The 21505-nt window shown below is 29.7% G+C and overlaps 3 protein-coding genes across 11 annotated transcripts; 2 read left to right on the top strand and 1 right to left on the bottom strand.

The window, feature by feature from the left end:
• Positions 1 to 3548: 3548 nt before the first annotated feature.
• LOC122632677 (O-acyltransferase like protein-like) lies at positions 3549 to 10400 on the top strand. Its single transcript, XM_043819789.1, has 12 exons — positions 3549 to 4267; positions 6761 to 6916; positions 7376 to 7596; positions 7724 to 7932; positions 8032 to 8287; positions 8455 to 8615; positions 8690 to 8858; positions 8933 to 9126; positions 9207 to 9336; positions 9412 to 9604; positions 9679 to 9824; positions 9958 to 10400. The coding sequence occupies exons 1-12, from the start codon at positions 3982 to 3984 to the stop codon at positions 10102 to 10104; spliced, it is 2268 nt and encodes a 755-aa protein (XP_043675724.1). The 5' UTR covers positions 3549 to 3981; the 3' UTR covers positions 10105 to 10400.
• LOC122632681 (serine incorporator 3) lies at positions 8808 to 14764 on the bottom strand. 7 transcript variants are annotated; one of them, XM_043819796.1, is made up of 11 exons: positions 14586 to 14764; positions 13986 to 14150; positions 13726 to 13910; positions 13402 to 13611; positions 13233 to 13317; positions 12956 to 13139; positions 12681 to 12872; positions 12404 to 12442; positions 11751 to 11910; positions 11490 to 11668; positions 8808 to 9313 (listed from the first exon to the last, which is right to left on the bottom strand). In XM_043819796.1, exons 1-10 carry the CDS (start codon positions 14610 to 14612, stop codon positions 11530 to 11532), a joined length of 1386 nt encoding a protein of 461 aa, XP_043675731.1. In that variant the 5' UTR covers positions 14613 to 14764; the 3' UTR covers positions 8808 to 9313; positions 11490 to 11529. The 7 variants fall into 7 exon arrangements, with proteins under 7 accessions (XP_043675731.1, XP_043675730.1, XP_043675733.1 ...); XM_043819795.1 differs by lacking the exon at positions 8808 to 9313 and adding an exon at positions 10600 to 10795; XM_043819798.1 differs by lacking the exon at positions 8808 to 9313 and adding an exon at positions 10600 to 10795 and having other exon boundaries at positions 11751 to 11898.
• Positions 14753 to 21298, top strand: LOC122632674 (extended synaptotagmin-1). Of its 3 annotated transcripts, none has more exons than XM_043819785.1 (17): positions 14753 to 14883; positions 15244 to 15651; positions 15728 to 15868; positions 15949 to 16025; positions 16092 to 16158; positions 16233 to 16378; positions 16480 to 16600; positions 16700 to 16870; positions 18632 to 18723; positions 19364 to 19412; positions 19480 to 19569; positions 19646 to 19732; positions 19828 to 19986; positions 20081 to 20233; positions 20322 to 20445; positions 20541 to 20832; positions 20939 to 21298. In XM_043819785.1, the coding sequence occupies exons 2-17, from the start codon at positions 15319 to 15321 to the stop codon at positions 21264 to 21266; spliced, it is 2430 nt and encodes an 809-aa protein (XP_043675720.1). In that variant the 5' UTR covers positions 14753 to 14883; positions 15244 to 15318; the 3' UTR covers positions 21267 to 21298. The 3 variants fall into 3 exon arrangements, with proteins under 3 accessions (XP_043675720.1, XP_043675719.1, XP_043675721.1); XM_043819784.1 differs by having other exon boundaries at positions 14839 to 14976; XM_043819786.1 differs by lacking the exon at positions 18632 to 18723 and adding an exon at positions 17388 to 17473 and having other exon boundaries at positions 14839 to 14976.
• The last annotated feature ends 207 nt before the right edge of the window (positions 21299 to 21505 follow it).

Here is a 21505-nt window from a genome sequence, read left to right as displayed (position 1 = left end):
CAAATACAGAGCAGAACAGCTTTCAGAGCGAAACGCGTCCAGAGTGCTTGAGATCAAGCGAATCACTACCGTAGAGCATCGAGAGTTTCCACTTCGTGTTCCGTTTATATTCGAGGTCGAATCGATATCCAGAAGCAATGCGCTTACTACGAATAATGTCACCGGTCCGAGACGACGCGATCATGCGTCGACTTCCAAATCGTCCGACTTTGTCTACCTGCTTTCTCTCCCTCGAGAAAGTAAAAAAAATTTAGAAAATGAAAGAGAGAGAGAAAGAGGGAAAGAAAAAAGCGGTTAAAAGCGTAATCCACAGAACATTTCTTTTTTGATCTTAAAGCTAACGCGCAACATGCATTAAAGCGTTCGTAAAATAGAATGGAACGTGTATTGTGCGCGTTGACCAATCACCAATCACGATTCGGGGTTGGAAATGATCGACGAATGACGAGAACCAATCCAACGAGCTAAATCCAATCGCGTTACGTTCTTTTCGACTATCATTGGTGGATTCGCTTCGGCATATCCGAATCTTTCCGACAGTCTCCGAACTATGTAACCTTTATAGAGCCCTCGTCTACGCGTTCGTGCATTGCATAGGTTATAGGCTATGGATAAGAGTCTTAGTATAATCTCCGTCGACGAATTTGCAACGAAAGATAAATCGAATGGGTCTCTCGAGTGACTTTGGTAAACCCTTCATAATAACATCGTACAACGATCGTGTTTAATTAGGTACCAACGATATTTCGTTAGGACGACGAAGCTTCTACCGAAAACAAATATTTAACGATAGAAGTGGAATATCCACGGAAATGAGTCATTAGTAACCGAAATCATATATTGTTAAGACAATATTGACATTTCTTCGAGCTACTTTAGATTTACCTTTTAAGAACGTTGTCGACAAAAATGAAAAATTATTGGGAATTGTGTCATTTTCCTCGAAAAAAAAAACAAAAAAGAAAAGGAAAATTATAATATAATCACTGGATTACGTTTGCCAATGAATATCGATGTACAATTGATTCTTGAATGTTTTTCGATAATCTTTCGTATTCAGACGAATAATATTATGCGTAATTTCGTTAGTTAGATTTATGTTAATTTTCATTACTACATCTACATGTATCTATTAAATAACTGTATAACTACGACGAGAAAATTCAACACGTACGCGTCCCATTTACTCGCGATCCAATACATTCTGTATTTAATTAAAACAAGCAACATGCCTTGTATGACGTTACGAGACAAGACGGCCGTCAGTCTTCTTCATCTTGCATGCATTGTTGCATCGTCCGATTCGGCAATGGATTATTTTCACTTCGTTCTTCGAACGTCCCGATAATATATGATTGAAAGTATATCATTATCTATGTCAGCGAATATTTCAACGAACAATCGCCTTGGAAAATGATGCTTTCTTTTCGAAATGTTGTTAAAATAAGATATTGTTTTAAGACGCCATTTTTATTTTTTAAAGAATTATTATACATATATATATTTATACAGGTATCCATATACTCTTACGTCGAACACGTAGCCTTAAAAAAAATTATTCTTTTTCACAATATGTGTGTGTGTGTGTGTGTATTTCAGCTCAAGATCGATAAAAAGGAAATTCAAAAATATCACTAAACGTGCAAATATAAGTAGATCTAAAGTACAAATATCTATATGTTTCACGAGTTGTTTTGAAAAATAAGCATCTGTATTCAATTACGTACATACATCGTAATGTTCAAGTATTTTCGAATTACGTCAACATATTTACTAGGTATAAATATTCTTTGTAGTTAAACGAACGAAAAATCTACGCCTTGATTTATGAGTTTTTCCGTTTTTTTTCTTTTCCTTTTTTTCTTTTTTTTTCTTTTTTTTTCTTAACGAACCATGAATATTCTTCGAATAGAACAGTAAATATCTAATATAAATTTTTCATTTGCTTTAGATCAATATCACGAAGAATCTCCTTGAAATAAACGTTGTCATTTAGAGTATGGCGTATTGAATAAATATTGTTAATTAACGATTAATTAATTAGTCAATAGTCAATAGGAATGTGGAAGATCAAGGATTGCGGAAGATCATAAATTATAGGATTCTATTTAGAAAAAGGAATCAAAGTTAAAGAAGAAAATGTTTTGGTAAAACAATTATTTTTTATTTCTAATGAACGAATAGATGCCAAACGAATGAAGTATTCGAAAGACCAAAGAATATTTCGCAAGCGAGAGGTATCGTGACACATTCGAGTGTTTGGCAAAGAATGCAATGTGCCGGGAAGCTCAACGTATCGCAATTTGTTCGTTTTCTTATAACGAAAGTGGCCAACTTAAAATGCCGCTCCCAGTTGTTTTTTAAAAAGCATCTTCTACTTTCGTCGGTGCACCGATTATATTAACGACGACGTTATATTAACGTTATTATTTTTCGTATTCTATTTGATTACTATTATACATTTATACGGTTTCTTTAATCGTCAATTTAAAATTTATATAATACAGTTTATGTTAATAATTTTTTGTTTAATCTTTCCGACGACTATGTCATTAATATTAATTTGCACGACTGAAACTTTTTATTTTATTAGTATTACTTTCATGCGGGCGTTATTATGCAACATTTTTAATTGAAATCGCATACTTCCATTTCCGCATTTTTATTGTATGTATATATATGAGAGTACTTTGAATACTTGAAGCGTACTTGAAATTGTTTTGATAATCCATATGAAAGGAAAAAACAAGTACCTCTCTTTTTTCAAGGAATTGATCCAGAAACGAAAATGGAGGTAATCGTAATGACGTGTAATTAATATTACAATAAATTATAGTCTTCTTCTAGGGTAAGAACAGAACAAAATATATTTCAAGGCTAGTACTAGCAAATCCATATCATAGAACGTTACATCACATGGATCTTACTTCATTAAAACGTAATATGAATAATAATAGTTAGAGATATGTTGATTGTGACGAAATAGAAATATTTTTTAAGATAATTCAAATGGAGAAAGTTCGAAATGGAGGATAATGTTTATCAATTAATATAACACATTTGGATTTAATTTGTGATGTATCACGAAGAACAACGAATTCGACATCGATTTATTAAATCTTTCTAAGTCCCTTCTCTTTCTCTCTCTTTCTTTTCGTATACGTAAACTCTAGATATGAACGTATTACGAAAGTATCCATAATTATTACTTTCGTAACACACTTCTTTTTCTTCTCGAGTATTCCATATTAAGTTTGAAAACGTCACATATTCGAAATTTGGTGGTAACCAAGGACGTAGTTAGCGAGTACACGAAACGTGATTATAGATGGATATTAAAATAGACATATCACGACTACGTGTATTGAAATAAAAAAAACATTCGAGAATCGAGTTAGTTATAACTCATGCAATCGAGACCGGTGAAAAAGAATTTGAGAAGAAAAAGAAGTGGAATTGTTTGATTTTTAAGATATCTTCACGCACAATGGCTACGTATTTCGCATACGGATATTTGTTGCTGTCCAGCGTAAAATCAGTGGCACGCGCACCGAATATTTTCCCTTGTATGTCGCGGGTGCGTATCGCGTTTCCGTTGCAAAAAGAGTGGGGCAAAAGAGGCATCTACCCCTCTTCTTCTCGATGTTCTAAGTCGATGTCGACGAGAACAGAGTCTCAGGATCGAAACGACCATCCATTCGTCGAGTAGGTCACAGTCGTTCGTATCTGTTCGTTTCGTTCGGATATCTTTTTACCAACGATCGATTTATCTATTATTTTTTATCTCGATCGATCAACCCTTACCAGTTCTCGATTTTTCACGATCTCTCGATGAAAGGTTCTCTCGTCGAATTTATCGCGAGCAACGAATGCATTTACATACAAGAGAGAGAATTCAATATATTCTCGATAACGATAAATAGGATATAGAGAAGAAGATCCTTATAATCGACGAAAGAGATCTCTTTTCAACGAACGAGGATGAGTACCATGGTCCATCGTCGTTTACCACGTTTCTTTTTTCTACTTTCCTTAATCCGATTTTCAAACGCTGGAAAACCCGTCGATGTTCTCTCTACCAGTGGCTTCAGCGTCTTCAAGGAAGACGAGATTCTTCGCATTTTTTCACCCAACAAGACGGATCCCTCAGATAATTTCACCATCGTCGATTTCATCAGTACCTTGGAAAATCACACTGCGGATAGAACGGACAAGGTTGTCTGGAAGATAATCAATTCCGAAACAATTGCCACCAATCCGTATTACGGTGAGTAAACGCACTTTGACGATAACAAAAAAAATATAATCTGCGTCGAACGTGCGGTTGTTAATAATACGTACTCCGCTCTTTTACTTTCTTTTTTCTTTTAATTAACAAAATTTCTTTTTTCCTCTTTTAATAATAAACGAGCCAATATTTCAACGTCCGTTAGTATCTTTTTACGTTTATTGGTTTACCGCAAAATATTGTGCCACGACGTGGTCATAAATAAATAAGGAATGACCCATAACGAGATACATAAAAATTCTCCTCTTTGTAACGATCTATTTCCATATCGATCGAACGCGCAAAGTGACAATAAAAAAAAAAAGAAAATAAAATGACGATAAAAAAAGTTGACAGCAATTTTACAATACATATAATGACGAAAAGTGTCCTACTTGTACATTTTATAAAAAAAACGAAGGTCCTTCGTAATTCCATTCATTCTCAATGCACTTTAAGTGCCTTTCACGTCAATCGATAGGTGTGTATCTAGAGAAGACATTACAAGGATCAGGAAAAAATGATCGACCTTAAAAATGGAGAGAGAGGGAGAGAGAGAGAGATTAATTTGCATAATGAAAGGATTATCGATTATAAGATAATACAGTATAAACGGATGTTCGATCGGAAATAAATTTGCATGGAGGAGGATAAAAAATATTGAAAAAAATATCGGAAAAATAATAACTGAAAAATATCATTATATGGACGTTAATAAATGGAAAAAAAAGAGGAACTACATAATGCGTAATTAATGAGACATCAAATGATTAAAGATATGACAGAGATACGATCTTTTCCTATTCACTGTATTAAACTTTGATTCGTAAACATTTCGGATTTATGTCAACGGGTTCATTGCCTTTCTCTCAGCTACTTGAAATTATTATAACGAAGAAAGAGGAAGGTTGAGAATAGAAATAAAAATGAATGGATAAAAAATGAATTGTTAGTTATTAATTAAACGATAAGTATCTACATAGAATAATATAAATATGCATACGGTTATTAAAATTATGCGATCGACGATCTCGAAATTGTCATTGTATAGAAAATAAAAATCTATTCGTATTCTCGATTAACCAATGAATAAACAAACACAATCGCGATCGATGAATAGAATGCCACGATTATTGCGTTACATCCTGCGATCTAGTTCGAAATTGACGAAACTTATATTCGATTTTCACGGCGACTTCATTGATCGGTGTAATGCAACGGACTACTGAAGAAATGATTTCAACTCTCGACGGTCTGCCGATCGAATGGTGAAATCCTAATGGCAAACAGTTTCCAATTTATTAACACGTACGATTAGTACCTTGCGACTAGAATCTCAACGATTCGAGGACATAAGTGGAAAAATGAATAAATACATTCTTGGGTAATAACGTCATCGTGTAAACTTTAATTTTTCAAAAAACAAGAAATACGCAAACAATAATTTCTTAAAGATTTTCAATTATCCAACTGGTTTCTTTCGGATATATAAATTTTATCTTCATAAAGAATTACATTAATATTTAAATACAACAAAAATTTATGGATCTTGATAAGAATTTTTGCATTAGATTGATATATCAAATGATCCGTCTGACAGAATGTACGAGATTGAATAGAATAAATTTTATTTCATACAAGGAAAAACATTGAATTTATTCTCTTGAATCTTTAGATTACAAAAATAAATCCAGTTGATAGGCGTACGTGCTAATCGTGTTTCAGATGTTAGACGCAATTAATCGACTCGAAAAAAATCTTTAAAAATTTCTTTTTCTCTATAGTTGTCATTGCTTTGCATAAGATGATATGTTATGCACTCATATAAAGGTAGACAGTTATGGTATATCGAGCTTTAATCAATTATTTGATCGATAGATTGTTGTAAGATCATATCAAAGATCGCGTCATGAAAATGATGAAAATGGAAACTAGGACGATCGACTGTTTTATCGATAAATCAATTCATACAAGTTTTTCGAACAGAAAATTACCGGTTTTGTAACTTAGGATCAAGTTCGATATCTAATATATATATATTATATTACCATATATATATATATATTACTGTGTATGTGTGCGATATAACCGTGAACTAGTTACATCACAAAGAATTCGAAGGGAGAATGGAACGAGAAAGGGAAAAGAAATCGATGATTCATGTTACGTAAAGCTTTTTATTAGCAAACAAGATAGGAACCAAAACCATGATGTTAATTCGTAATATATTTAAATCTATATGAAGGAACGTCTCTTAGAAGAATATTGAGTATTCGTGAGATAATTCGAAAATTATTTTTAGATTACTTTTAAGGAAAAATCAAGATATTCTTGTTTAATTTACAATTTTAATTAATACCTACTTTACGATTTAATCAACCGGTCTTGTCCTTCGAATATTTCCTTATTCGTATTTCATCAAAGATATCCAAAAAGAATAAAAAGAAGAAAGAAAGAAAAAAAAAAAAAGAAAATAAATATTTATTTTTTCAGATACCTTCACCGAAGAAATCGATCTGGAAGCTAGTAAATTGTTAAAAATTGTACCTGCATATGATCCTGGTGCAGGTACTGTCAGTACAGAATGCAAAAGGGATGCTGAGAAATTTCATCGTGAGCTCAATAAATTTACTTTGTGGGCTTTAAAAAGTAAGGGTTGTTATTTGTTATGCATACATTAAATAACACATTACAACACATTATCATTCTTAACACATTAGAGAAATGTAGAATGTAATTGTTTGGTGTAAATGTCGAATTAAAAATATTCGAAATTCAACAACATTTCGTTCCTGTTAATCTTTCACAATCAAGAACGGCCGGTAGATTATATAAAGGTCTTTGTCAACGAACATCAATATACTTTCCTTTTTTGTATGCGGCGCTGTACTTGTACGCAACAATACGAAAACCAACGTTGCCTTCGTTATTTTTTCTCCGCAGATTTCTCTTGTTGTCACCTATCGATCGTAAACCTTTCGTTTTTTACCACGATCTCAAAAGTTTTACCAATTCGAAATACTTTCTCTATAAGAACATATAAGTAAAATATACGCAGACTATCATATGATTTATGTTATCAAAAATGATTAATTATTCGTTTGCCAGTGTATGATGCAACGGCCAAGATACCATCTGGTCTTTTAAATGGTAATGTGAATCAACTCGGTGATTTCGATGAATGCGTCGAAACCGTAGGAAACGATGGTATTCAGGGACAATATTGTTTGGCTTATTTGCAATTGGATATTGATGAATCTCGACCTGATTTGAAACATCTTCATCGTCTTCTCCATTCTCATTACATACTCAGAAGCAACGTAACAGACGTAAGTACGTATGCTATGAACGCATATATTTATATTTAAAGAAAGGAACCTCTTTCATACTGTACTTGTCAAAATACGATCGTTGAGATTTTATATGTAATTAATCCGATATTTTGTCTCTACACAGCCAGGGCACAGAGTACCACGTTTTAGTACAGTGAATTGGGCCGTCTGTACACCAGCATCTTGTTCCTTCCGTGACGTTGAGATCTCTCTTCGCGATACTCTATCCAAATATACATCTCAAAGTGGATTAAAGATTTCAGTTCGCGTCGATCGAGATATGTGTCAGATGAAAAATAATCAGCCACTTCCAAGAGAAACCATTTTCGTGAGGTAGAACATATATGACAGATATTATCATCATTCGGTTGAATTCAATTTCAATGTCTATATGACTAATCAATTTGCTTATTGATGTTTTCTCCATTACAGTATTTTCTTCGTTTTCGCGGCAGTATTAACTCTGATTGCTGCATATTACGATCATTGTAAATCGTCGACGAGCGAAATTCTTTTGTCCTTTTCGCTGAAACGCAACTTTCACAAACTTATCTCATTGGAAAGAGCTGAAGGGGACATAGCAACGTTACATGGAGTACGAGCATTCAATGCCTTAATGTTATTATTAGCACATAAAAGTATGGCACTATTCTACAATCCTTACACCAACAGGACAGACATGAGCGAGGTAAACGTTAGAAGAAAAATGTATGTGCCTATATAGATAGGTGTATGTACGTAACATACATACATATAAATAGGTGTACAGATATATGCGATTACGTCAATGTTCGCGATTGAACAATTAAATTTTTTCATAATATTTATTAAGTATAATGTAAGTTATCGGTCCAGTATTTAGGTGAACCATGGACGGTCGTAGGCAGAGCTGCCAGTCTTTACACCGATCCATTTATCATGCTCTCTGGCCTTCTTACCGCGTATTCTTTTCTTGGAAGAATAAAAAAAACTGGCCATTTGGATATTAAAAACGAATATCTCTCGCGATTTTTGAGGTAACGAAAATCAATGAGATTCGTTTATAATCACAAGCATAAAGATGGAATGTTTATTCGCTGATCTTTTTTAGGCTGGTACCGACTTTAGGGGCATTGATATTATTTTGTACTTATATCATGCCGTATCTTGGTTCTGGACCTCAATGGAATTTAGTTGTGACACAACATGCTAATATATGTAAACAAACGTGGTGGAGAAATTTCTTATTTATTCATAATTATTTTGGATTTGAGAATATGGTAAGAGTTCAAAATAAACTGCGTAAACCTATATTCTTTAACAGAGACGATTGTTAATATCATTAATTTCTTAGTGTTTGACGCATACGCATCACATAGGTATAGATACTCAACTCTTTGCACTGTCTCCTCTACTGGTATTGCTCTTGTATAAAAAACCAAAGATCGGCAGTATCATACTTCTTGCTTTAGCTGTATTCTCGACAATATTGAGATATTATGTTACATATTTTAAACGTCTTAATAATTATGTTTACTTTGGTATTTCGTGAGTATCTGCCTTGTATGTATATTTTATTTTGATATTAATCGATACAATATACTACACGCATTTATATTCTCTTGCAGAATAAAACAACTTTTTGATACGGCTAATATGTCGTATATTTTACCGAGTCACAGATTAACCGTATATATTATTGGTATATTTGTTGGATACTTACTCCGATCTTTACCTAAAGAATATAAAATGACAAAAGTAAGAATTATTAATGTTATGTGTAAAATGATGAACGTTATCATAGACTTAATTTATTTCTTTTAATCGATCTAGACTACCTCTTACACAGGCTGGATTTTGTCTACGGTAATGTTCTTTGGTTCCGTTTTTGGTCCAGCAAAAATGGGATCTATCGATTATACTTATAATCCAATGCACGCAGCCACGTATAATGCTTTCGCTCCTATCGGATGGTGCGCACTTTTCGCTTGGATAATAGTGGTACATCAAACAGGAAATACAAATGGCAAGTAATACAAACTTCATTTATCTTTGTCAAAGAAAAACGTTGTTAATGTCGCATTAATCGCTACGTTACAGGATGGTTAAGCAGAATTTTAGCTTGGAGAGGATTTGTAATTACCACGAGGCTCAGTTATGCGATTTATTTAACGCAATTCCCCGTATTTTTCTACAATGTTGGACAGACTCGTAGTGCCGAGTATTATGACTTTTTAAAATTGGTGGTACGTATAGCAGACATATGTGTGTATGACAAATGATTTTATATTTTATTGATCGTACGGTTAAGTATTATAAAATCATAATGGTTACTCATTTGTCTTATAAATAATTTATTATTTTTTTTTTTTTTACTAGTTCAATATCATAGAAATGGTATGGATCCTTATCGCATCCGTTATTCTTACTCTGCTCTTCGATACGCCCTTTCAAAACATTAAGAATTATTTGCTAAAAAAGCAAATGCTACGAGAACAAATATCAAAGCCATTGAAATTGGAATAATGTAGCAAAAGTATACCAAATATATTTTATTCTCCTACCAAAATTATAGTTAAGTATTGTAAATAGTCTCGACGAACTATACGCATATACACACACACGCACGCACAGACACACACATATATATTTCCTGGTTATAGAAATTAAGTATAAATCTCGTTACTTGCCATCATATACAATGTATATGACAGTCAAGAAAAAGTATTTGTATCATACATACATGTTATGAATATTCAAATATTTACATTGTAAATAATATTATTATATTATTCTTTTCCACTATATTTTTATTATCTTCTTATTTTTTTTTTTGATTATAATAAATGTTTACATATGGGATACTATATAATTAATAGATATAATATACATATATATATATATAATCCTAAACTTTCCAACACATTCAGCAATAGCATTTAATTCCAAATAAATGCAATCTTCACAAGTTCGCTCGTGATATATATATACACGTTTTTATTTTTGAGTACTTACAAAATATTATAATACTTTATAAAAGTATATTCTGCAAAATATCAATCTACACTACTTACATAGAAAATTATTTTCGTAAGGATAAAAATTTAATATTATACATATCATGATATTCCAAGCAATTTAAAAATGCGTATGCACGATGGTACTTGCGTGTAATTCTCATTAGGTAATATAAATATAATTCACGATAGATTTCTAACTGAAAATAAAAAAAGGAAAAACAGAAAAAATGAAAAAAATTGATAAAATAAAAATATTAACATTAGTGAAATAATAAAAGAAAAGGTATGAATATGGAAATATAAGCAAAAATATTTTCACATCATTTCTCACTGTAATATTGCAAAACAATAGTTTTAATGATTATAACAACTATTAAAGCTCATTTATGATTACATATATTATATTTATATCAATAATCATATTTCATCATAATAACTGTCTATTATATTATGATCTATCAGTAAATGCTTAGATGGTACATAATATTGTTATTTAATTATAGATAAGCATAAGTGGTGTTACATCAAAGAAGCATATACTATAGAAAGAATCATGCATATAATATTTGAATTCTTCAGCTATATTAAACATTTAAGAATGAATAATCTTTTACTCGATTTTATACTTTGATGTGATATATTATATATTTCAGTGACATTATGTGTATATATTAAATTATTTTTGGCATATTATTTAAGGACATGTTAATTAGTTTAACGAACAATATATCAATATATTAATATTTTATTGTGATAGATTATCTGATGGCAATAATATTAATCTTTGCATTTTAGAATCACGAGCAAAGATCAAACGAACAAACTATATTCTAAAATTTATATGTATCATTGATGCATAATCTTTCAAGCTTAAAATGAATACAAAGATACCTGTTCAATTAGATGTTATCATTTCTCGAAAGTCTTCAATTTATGAAAATTCTCTGTTTGGGAAGAGTATCGGTGCTACCAAAGACCAAACATAAAGGGTTATACATAACCATGAAGAAATAATTTTTACCCACATTGATGCAACATTAGCATTCATGGTTTCCAAGTTTGAATTTGGTCTGTAAAACATTTTTTATTATTTAATTTTAATAAAAAAATATAATAAATTTCATTAGGTATAAAATATACTTTGATACTTACTCGTACCAATTGGTAAGAGTCATCATCACATATAAAGTAGCAAGAGCAAACATTAAGTGGAAGAAGCTCCAATTGTATGCTACAGTTTCTTCTTCATTGTCCCATACTTTAGCTTCACCATTTTCTGTATCACCATTGCGACCTTCTACTGCAGTATAGTCTAATTATATTCCAGAAGTTAAACAATAACATGTGTGCAAGACAGATTATACAATTGTTAAAAATATATTTAAATACTTTTTAATATTTCCACAATATAATAATAAATCAATATAAATAATTTGTATAACTAACTATCACATATATAAATTTATTATTAATTATATTGTAAAAAAAATTATTGAAATTGAAAATAAATACAAATTAGACAATTTAAGCAGGCACACTCTGATTGTAAAGCAAGATTAATTTTTTTTCTCTAACATCATAATCACTACTATTGTTCTAGCCTCAATTACAATTTAATGCAGTGTTTTACTCAAGCAAATAAAATCTATTATGTACTTTGAAAATATTTTGTGGAAATGTTAAAGTTCTGAAATACAGAAACTTTTCAATTATAAATCAATGATAAACGTAAAAGACTAGAATGGATACTTTCATTAAAAACTGTGTCAACATAACTAACATGTGATAGAGCTATGTGTGCCTACCTTCATTGCCGATAAGATACTGGTCTCCAGCATTCCTGACTGTGTAAAAGAGTTAATTATTAAGGCTGTTTTATTTATGGTAATAGATATATGTATCAAATAAAAATTATCTTAATTACTGAAAATCCGTCAAATTAAAAATTTTGCAGAAAAAAATAAAATTATTAGGAATTTACTTTTGGCATGCAATATTTGCAATATTCGTCATATAAAATTTGCCAAATATATGGATTAGCCCTACTAATATAAAAGTTTTTCTTTATTAATTTATACATACCAGCTCCATTATCTTTAACTAAAACGTTTTCAGACATGGTAATCTTGGATGATTTTGATGCTGTACGTAGAGAACTGTATAAAACACAACTGAACCATATTATGAGACCGATTATACTTTCCTTGTCAAAAGCAACACGATTTTGAGTATTATTAGAAATTATTGCCAAAAATCCAGGATTACAAATGCGATCTGTAAGTGTAATTAAGAAAAATGAACAAAGAAAACTTTATAGATATTTCTAATTAATTTCACGTAGTTTGTGTATTTTATACCTGGGCTATTAGAAACTCCGCTCCATGTTAAATAAATAACATATAATGAAACTATAGATGGTTGAAGTAAACCAGAATGTGGCTGATGTTTTTGTACACTTGGAAGAATAGAAATAATGCTGATAATGATGCATAAAATAAGATTAAAAGAAATGAAGAATTTGTTCAGTGCACACTCATAGGGCTGAAAATATAAATAAGAAATAAACATATATAAAAAATAATAATTTAGATTTACTTCCACAAAAAAAATATTATGGTTGAAAGTTAAACTCACATGAGTAAAATATACATAAAGTAATACTACACCAGTGATAGCAATAGCATAATTCAATAAAGTAGCTCCCATAAGTGCTGCATACCTATATAATCAATTTGATAAGTATTATTATTATAAATTCTATATACACATTATAAGATATGAAATAAGTTTAAAAATTACGTACCAACTTTTTGATTCAGTATCCTCATAATTACCTACCCAAGCATCTGCCCAAGAATGTGCAAAGTCAACAATAAGAATTAATTGTATGATAATAAAAAAGAAACCTCCGATCATTCCAAAATACATCCAGGTTGAACCAAACGATGTTTCAGGAATAAAGAAAGCCCCTATTATTCCACCAATTATTAGAAGATATTTAATTGCCCAAAATCTATAATATATATTATATAATATAAGTGCACTTTCCAAAATGATAATAATTCATTCTTTCTGTTTCTTTTATCTTTTCTTTTTTTTTTTTTTTCCTACTTCAATATAAACTCACCCATTCTGTATAGGAGCCCTTGGATCTTTGGAACTTCTAACTCTTATCATAATCATAGACATCATGAAAAAGTATAATGCAAGAATAAAGCATATTCTATATACAGCTAAATAACCAACTGATGATTCACAATCTACAGTAAATGAAGATGGTACATAGTTTGTACTATTAGCACAAAATGGAACCTATCGGAAAACAATATTATTGTTAAATGCTCAATACAAGAATATAAATAAATACTATATATATATATATATTACCTTTTTAAGAGCATCTTGTAAACCAGGTGCCATAGTAACACATGCAGCTATAGTACCCAGCATTAATAACAAAGCATACATAATACGAGTACTAGTGCTGTTACGGCAAGTAGGGCATTGAGAACAACAGAAACTGCAAGCTGTACTGCCACACAGGCAGGCAAGCTGTAACAAAGAATATATATTATTAAAACTTTTTATAATAATAATAAAAGTTATTAGTATAATTAAAAGAGTTATTAGTTTATATATTTGACTTTTATCTACTTATTAACAATATCAAACATAACTACATTTGTTAATTATATGATATAGAAATAAAAAAAAACTATAAAGATCCACCCATATATTTATATTAAATAATCATAATCAAAGAATAATTTCTTATTATTAAATACAACAGTGTAAAGTAACAATTCGTGTCTACACACATACATACATACATACATATATATATATATATATTTACATGTATTATATCAAAATAAAAATATCAATTCGCAATGACACATAGATGATTTTACAAAATTAGTTATATATATATATATATATATATATATATATATATATATATATATATTACAGAAAGAAATGATTTACCTGCGCTGTGGAACAAACGAGACCCATGATGAAACTTTGTTACTTTTTGCACGATAAATATGAGATTAACAAAGTCAAATATATTCTTAAATAAGTATAAAATTGATTATGTATATATATTATGGAAAGAGTTATTGAAGTCGTAGCAATGCGTTCATAACAATGGCGTCTTGACAAATGTTGAGGGACAACTTCAGATAATCAGCTGACTACTGACGTCAGACTAAAAGTTTACGATTTGTAGAGCATTTCAGGGGAATCTTTAAAATATCAAATGTATCTTATTGGCCTTGAAGAGGTAAGAAATGACTAATAGCTAAAGACTATTCACTATCGGCGTCATCTCTTTATTGTTATCATTGAAAGGAATGCTAAACGTTTTATTATAATTGTAAGCACTTTGCACTATATTCTTGCGAACGCTAACAACTAATTGCTATAAACAATCCACCATGCTTTTTTTTTTTTCATATCCTGCAAACATTAATTTCCTATTCAATATGAAAATATATTTGAAATAAAATTTATCATACTTTATTCTTTTCTATTTCTTTTTTATTTTTTTGTTCTTTTTATAATAGTATTATATAATAATATTATATATAATAATATTTTTTAATATATAAATAATGCTTTTATTTTTTATTTCTATTTCTAGGAAAGTTAGAAATATAGACCATTGAATAATATCTAAATTATATAAAAAATATTGTCATAATTAAAGATCATAATTATGGAAGCTGAACCAAATGAAAATAAAGTATCTAAACCAAACACTTGGCCATACATGAATATGTCTTCATTGGTTACATCGTTCTTTATAAAGTTAACAACTGCTGGTATTATATGGGGTTGCGGATACATGAATATAAATTTAGCATGGTTGCTTTGTCCTATTATAGTTTTTGTATGGAAGTCAGAAAAACAGAAAGATCAACAGCTAAGAGCAATCACCGCGCAAGCTAGTGTATTGGCTAATGAAAAAGAATTGATTGGAAAAAGAATGGATGAATTACCATCCTGGGTTTATTTTCCTGATTTTGATAGAGCTGAATGGCTAAATAGGGTAGGATTTATTTATCTTTAACTTTAATAATAGATATATGTTATTTTTATCATTCGTATATATTTTCTATTTTTAGATATTGTATAAGGTTTGGCCAAGTATTAATCAGTATGCTCGTGAACTTTGTAAGCAAACAATAGAGCCATCTATTGTCCAAAAGCTAGCCGATTATAAGATAAAGGGGTTTCAATTTGAAAGATTAGTCTTAGGCCGAATTGTAAGTTACATTATATAAACATATATGTATTTATGTACTTTATAAATATTTGTTTTTCTTTTTTTTATTTATTATTTCAGCCTCTCAAAATCTATGGAATAAAAGTATATGACAAAAATACTTCAAGAAGTGAAATCATTTTGGATGCAGATGTGATGTTTGTATTTAATTTACATAAATGCGTGCAGGTTAAATATTTTTAATTACATCATTACATTTCTAGGTATGCTGGAGATTGTGATATTACATTTTCTGTTGGGAATATAAAGGGTGGTATCAAGAATTTTCAAGTAAGTGTTTTGAAAAATATGCGTATCTTAAAGTAAAAAAATGTTTATGAATTTATTCATTATTATTACATTAGCTTCGAGGTCTAATGCGTGTTGTCATGAAACCAATAATATCAGTGATACCAATAATTGGAGGAATACAGGTCTTCTTTTTAAATGTACCAGCAATTAACTTTAATCTGGTGGGAGTAGCTGATGTACTTGATCTTCCTGGTTTTAGGTACAATGTTTAGCTAACAAAACAAAATTTAATTATGCTGTAGCATTATTTGTTTACATTTTTTTTTTAATTGAATTAATATTGAAATATTATGTCTATAGTGAAACCTTAAGAAAAACAATTATAGAACAAATAGCTGCAATTGTGGTGTTGCCAAATAAAATTGTCATTCCTTTGAGTGAGCAAATACCAGTAGAAACATTGAAAGTTCCTGAACCTGAGGTAAAATGCAACTAATTATTTCGTGTCTAATATATGTAATTTATTTCTAGTAATTTATCAAACATTTTCATTTGCTATATTTTAAAATTATTTTGGTAGGGTATTTTAAGAATTCATGTTATTGAAGCAAAACATCTTATGAAAAAAGATATTGGTATGTTGGGTAAAGGCAAATCTGATCCATATGCTATTATAAATGTTGGTGCTCAACAGTTTAGGACCAAAACAATCGACAATACTGTTAATCCACAATGGGACTTTTGGTGTGAGGTATGATTAATTTTTTTCATTAATGAATCATATAAATTATTAACAACACATATGATGCATGAGCTTCACTGCAATTTATTACATTATAAGATGTTTTTTCATACCTTCTTCAAAATCTATTGAATGGTAAGAAACATCCTCTACTATTAAACAAACGATTACATACACTCAAACAACATTTTATAAGTATTTTTTTTTTATTTAAGATTATTTGATAAGTAATATGTTTAAGTCTCATAGAAAAATTTTATGAATTTTATTTTTAGTTCCATCATGAAGATACAACTAATCTAACACTTCTCATCTCTCTAATATCTACTAATATTTGCTTAAACATAAAATTACTCCTCTTTCATATATGTCATGTTCATGTTACAAATTTCCTTTGCTTCTAAGAGTTATATTAGCTTTTCTTGAAAGTATAGATCGGGAACATCTTAGTACATGTTACTTTAATTTAATATCACAATTCAGTATGTATGTGTGTATGTGATGTGTGACACATTATATGGACCAGTGTGCCATCTCATCGGCCATCGCTCAACAACTGACAGTGCTTGTATGGGACTATGATGATACTAAGGGCGATGAAAGCCTTGGAAGGTATGATAAAATAATATATACTATTTGTTAATTTTAATAAAAAATCCAAGAGTATCGTAATTTTCATAATATATAACTAAATTTTTTTTATAATGAACTATATATTCTTTTTTATAATTTTTTATAATGAAAAAAAAAAAAAAAGAATTAGAATCCTTGTAAATTTATATATACCTATGTGTACATTAATACAGTACCATTTGTATTTTTATTATATAGATGTATATATATATATATATTGATCTTATCATTTACATATTTCTTCATTATCAGCTACTTTTTTTTTTAAATAATTTTTGTCAGCACTTATATTACAGTAAAATATTTGCATGTTCATGTAAAAAGTAAAATTATAGGTAATGATTCTATGTTTGTGTAAGCATGGTTTATCAGTGCATGAATGTATCATTTCTATGTGGTTTCAGCTCTTGATAATGCTTTCTACTAAATATGTTTTTGGACAACTAATAAATGTGGATAAACAACTTATTGGGAATTTAGAAAAGAAAAGTATATAATATTCAAAATTATATATAATAACTTAACTATTGGTTTATACGAACAAATGTATACATATTTAAATCTATCAAAGTAGTATTTTCAATTATATATATTTCACTTCATAATATTGACACACAGGCTATGATCAGTTCATGCATTAAACAAGAAGCTGTGGTGTCCCTTTGGGATTGGGATCCAAGTTTTCCTTCTATCCGATTTGATGACTTTCTTGGCAGGTAGTAATGTCTTATTAAATGATAATACCATTTAATAAGAAACAATTAAAATTAAAATGCCTATGCTAATTTGAATTATAATGGTGTGTGCTTATTGTATGTTAAATTTGTTTCTTAACTAATAATTTTCATAATTATGCCTACCTTTTGTATATATAATTTTTTAGCTCTATATGGAATATGAACAATTAACAATTGTCCATATTTCTTTAATTTTCAAATAATTTCTTTTTTATTATTTTATGGTTTTATTGGATTACTTTAATATGTTTTTTTAAACAATACAATGTTTTTTCTTTTTTCTTCTTTTTCTTCCCTTAGTGTTTTCGTTTTTTTATTCTAATTTTAAGTTAAAGCAGCAGAGTGATTAGGTGACTTAAAGTAGCAAGAAGTAAAACAATAATTGTTTATGTGATGCCAGTTTATAGTGGAAGAGGGTTTGGGAGCTTACAACACCGTGGTTACCCAGCTTTTTGACAAAGACAACACTGGTCAGGATGACCCACTTGGCAGGTATTGCTACTTGTACCAAGTATACTATGTGAATAATAGATCCCACTTGAAAATTCTTAGAGAATAGTATGAAGATCTATTCTGTTCCCTTACTGTAGCTTGCATTTCTACGGTGTACTAGGGATAGTATTAAACTTTTTTACAATGCATGATTCATATAAAAGAATTACAATCCTTTATGCATACATGACAATGAATATTATACAATGTTTCATATATACATACTATCTAGCTCCAAATGAAAAAAATCTCTATTTTTCAGATTCATGTCACCATATTACTCTTATTGTAATTTATTTATTATAATATTTATTTAAAAAGAAATACTTCAACACAGCAAAATGTACCATGGCATGTTGCATGTATAATTAATGATATAACTCTTGTACATAAATCATTATCTTTGAAATATTATTAGCAAGATTAAAATTATTATACTACAGCTATACTTTTTTGCTACTGTATGTTTGTTGCTTCACATGATGTATACAGTGTATAATTATCACATAGGTTTTATTCATGTATCATTGAATGCAACATTTATTTTGCTTTTAAAAATAAATACAGATATAAAAAAGAATACTAGTAATCAAAAAGCTTTCAAAAAAATCTATTATTAATATATATTCTAAATTTATAGGGCTACCATAGAAGTCAATCGTGTTAAAAAGAAGGGAATTCTAGATACGGTATGTTAATAAATATCACGAATATTAGTATAATTATCACTTAATGATGATTGATTTTAATGTACAGTGGGTATCATTGGAACAAGCGAAACATGGTATGGTTCATCTACGATTGACGTGGCTTCAACTTTCGAAGAATGTAGCTGATTTGCAAGCTGTAGGTAGAATATATTAATATTAATTATTATAAATTTTTTTTATATATAAAATAAATAATATTTTGTTTCTTATAGGCGTTAATAGAAACTCAAGAACTTCGTGTAACATCAATGAGTACGGCCGTTCTTATAATCTATGTAGATTCAGCAAAAAATTTACCAGTAAGATTAAACATATATATACAGAGGAAGCAGAAAATGTTTTTTTTTTTTTTTACTTTATTATAATGATAATATAAATATGAATTATATTTTAGTGTATTCGAGGAAATAAACAACCCGACGTGTATCTTGAAGCAAGAGTCGATGGTCAAATCCAACGAACGAATACCATATTAAGATCATGTGATCCAGTATGGGAACAAGGATTTACTTTTCTAGTCAGCAATCCAGAATCTAGCATAATGCATATCAAGGTTTTTATTTATCCAAAGATATTAAACTCGCGATCTAATATATATTAAAGAGTTTCTAACTCTGGTTTTAATTTTTACATAATTATTTATTCAGATAAACGATGAGAAGACTACTATGATAGTTGGAGAAATGTCTTATAAGATTTCTTCACTTATTGAGAAAGATAATCTCGAGGTTACTCAACAACCATACGATTTACAGATGGCAGAAACAGATAGTAAACTCGTCTTATCAATGTCATTAAGTGTATGTAATTATATGAATAAGTATATGTTAAAAACAGCAATCTATTCTATCTATTAAAAATAATCGAACGTTATAATCTCATGTATAGATCCTCAAGTACGAACAACCGGAACCTACTTCGGAAGAAGACGAAGACGATCAAAACGTTAACGAATTTAATAAAAAAATAGAGCGTCAAGAATCTAATGTCAGTAATATTCTTTCATCGAGTGGTACGTTTATTAAAATCCGCTACATCTACTTTTGCTCTCGACATATGTAACATACATTCTCTTAAATTGACTCGTCTATGTTATTTTTATTGTAGTACCGCCTAGTCCTCTTAAGAAACAATCTTCAAAGGAATCGATCAACAGTTTACCTCGTAATATCGAATCTACTTCAGTAGCACCAATCGAAGAAATGATTTTACAACCAGAAGAAGAGGATATTATCTCTAATACCGCACCTTCGCTTTCTTATACATCATCCGGCGGACTTATTCATAGAACTCCAAGTATTACATCCTCTGCTGGGGAATCGAAATTAGGAAGGATACAATTAACGTTACGATATAGTATTCAAAGGCAAAAACTTATTATTGATATTCATAGAATTGCGTAAGTATTTTCATTTCTAAAATCGATTGTTGTAATTGTTATGATATAAGAATATTAAAATATTTTATTTTTTGTTTTTTTTTTTTTTTTTTTTTCTCTGTTGCAGCAATCTGCCACTTCCACAAAATGATCCCACTAATATACCAGATCCGTATGTAAAACTTTATCTTCTTCCGGATAAGCATAAAGAAACAAAGCGTAAAACTGCTGTAATTAAAGACAATTGCAATCCAATATTTGATGAAAAGTTTGAATACGTCGTATCGCAAGCTGATCTAAATTCACGCGTTTTAGAAATTTCCGTTTGCACACAGAAAGGTTGGCTTTCTACTGGTAGCAATGTTATGGGACAACTTCATTTAAATTTAAGCGAGATCGATGTTACTAAAGCAGTAACTACTTGGTACGATTTACAGGCAGAGATAAAAGATTAAAAATAAAAAAAAAAAAAAAAAAAAAAAAATAAGTAATAATGATGATAAACGGAATTAAAGTGTGACTTTATGCGCTGTGCACGTGCCTCAATCTATCGATACTCGTACAATAGCTTTTTATATCAATTAAGAAAAAAATCTGCGGTGCTACTAGTAATATTATTTCAGAAGATGATACTGAATCAAATTTTTAAACGGTATATTTTACCGTCCAAAGTATTATGACGTCATGTTTAATT

This window comes from Vespula pensylvanica, chromosome 10 (assembly GCF_014466175.1).
Source record: "Vespula pensylvanica isolate Volc-1 chromosome 10, ASM1446617v1, whole genome shotgun sequence".
NCBI lineage: Eukaryota > Metazoa > Arthropoda > Insecta > Hymenoptera > Vespidae > Vespula > Vespula pensylvanica.
The sequence above is the reverse complement of the archived record's forward strand: the minus strand, read 5'-3'. Positions and strand labels throughout refer to the sequence as shown.

Bases quoted from the DNA above. Each gene is read 5' to 3' on its own strand.
- LOC122632677 (XM_043819789.1), top strand. From the start codon at position 3,982: ATGAGTACCATGGTCCATCGTCGTTTACCACGTTTCTTTTTTCTACTT. The intron at 8,288-8,454 runs GTAAACGTTAGA...TTATCGGTCCAG, and splicing joins ACAGGACAGACATGAGCGAG to TATTTAGGTGAACCATGGAC. The intron at 9,605-9,678 runs GCAAGTAATACA...GCTACGTTACAG, and splicing joins TCAAACAGGAAATACAAATG to GATGGTTAAGCAGAATTTTA.
- LOC122632681 (XM_043819796.1), bottom strand. From the start codon at position 14,612: ATGGGTCTCGTTTGTTCCACAGCGCAG. The intron at 13,318-13,401 runs GTACGTAATTTT...TTGATTATATAG, and splicing joins GATACTGAATCAAAAAGTTG to GTATGCAGCACTTATGGGAG. The intron at 11,669-11,750 runs GTAAGTATCAAA...AATGTTTTACAG, and splicing joins ACTCTTACCAATTGGTACGA to ACCAAATTCAAACTTGGAAA.
- LOC122632674 (XM_043819785.1), top strand. From the start codon at position 15,319: ATGGAAGCTGAACCAAATGAAAATAAAGTATCTAAACCAAACACTTGG. The intron at 18,724-19,363 runs GTATTGCTACTT...CTAAATTTATAG, and splicing joins CAGGATGACCCACTTGGCAG to GGCTACCATAGAAGTCAATC. The intron at 19,570-19,645 runs GTAGGTAGAATA...TGTTTCTTATAG, and splicing joins ATGTAGCTGATTTGCAAGCT to GCGTTAATAGAAACTCAAGA.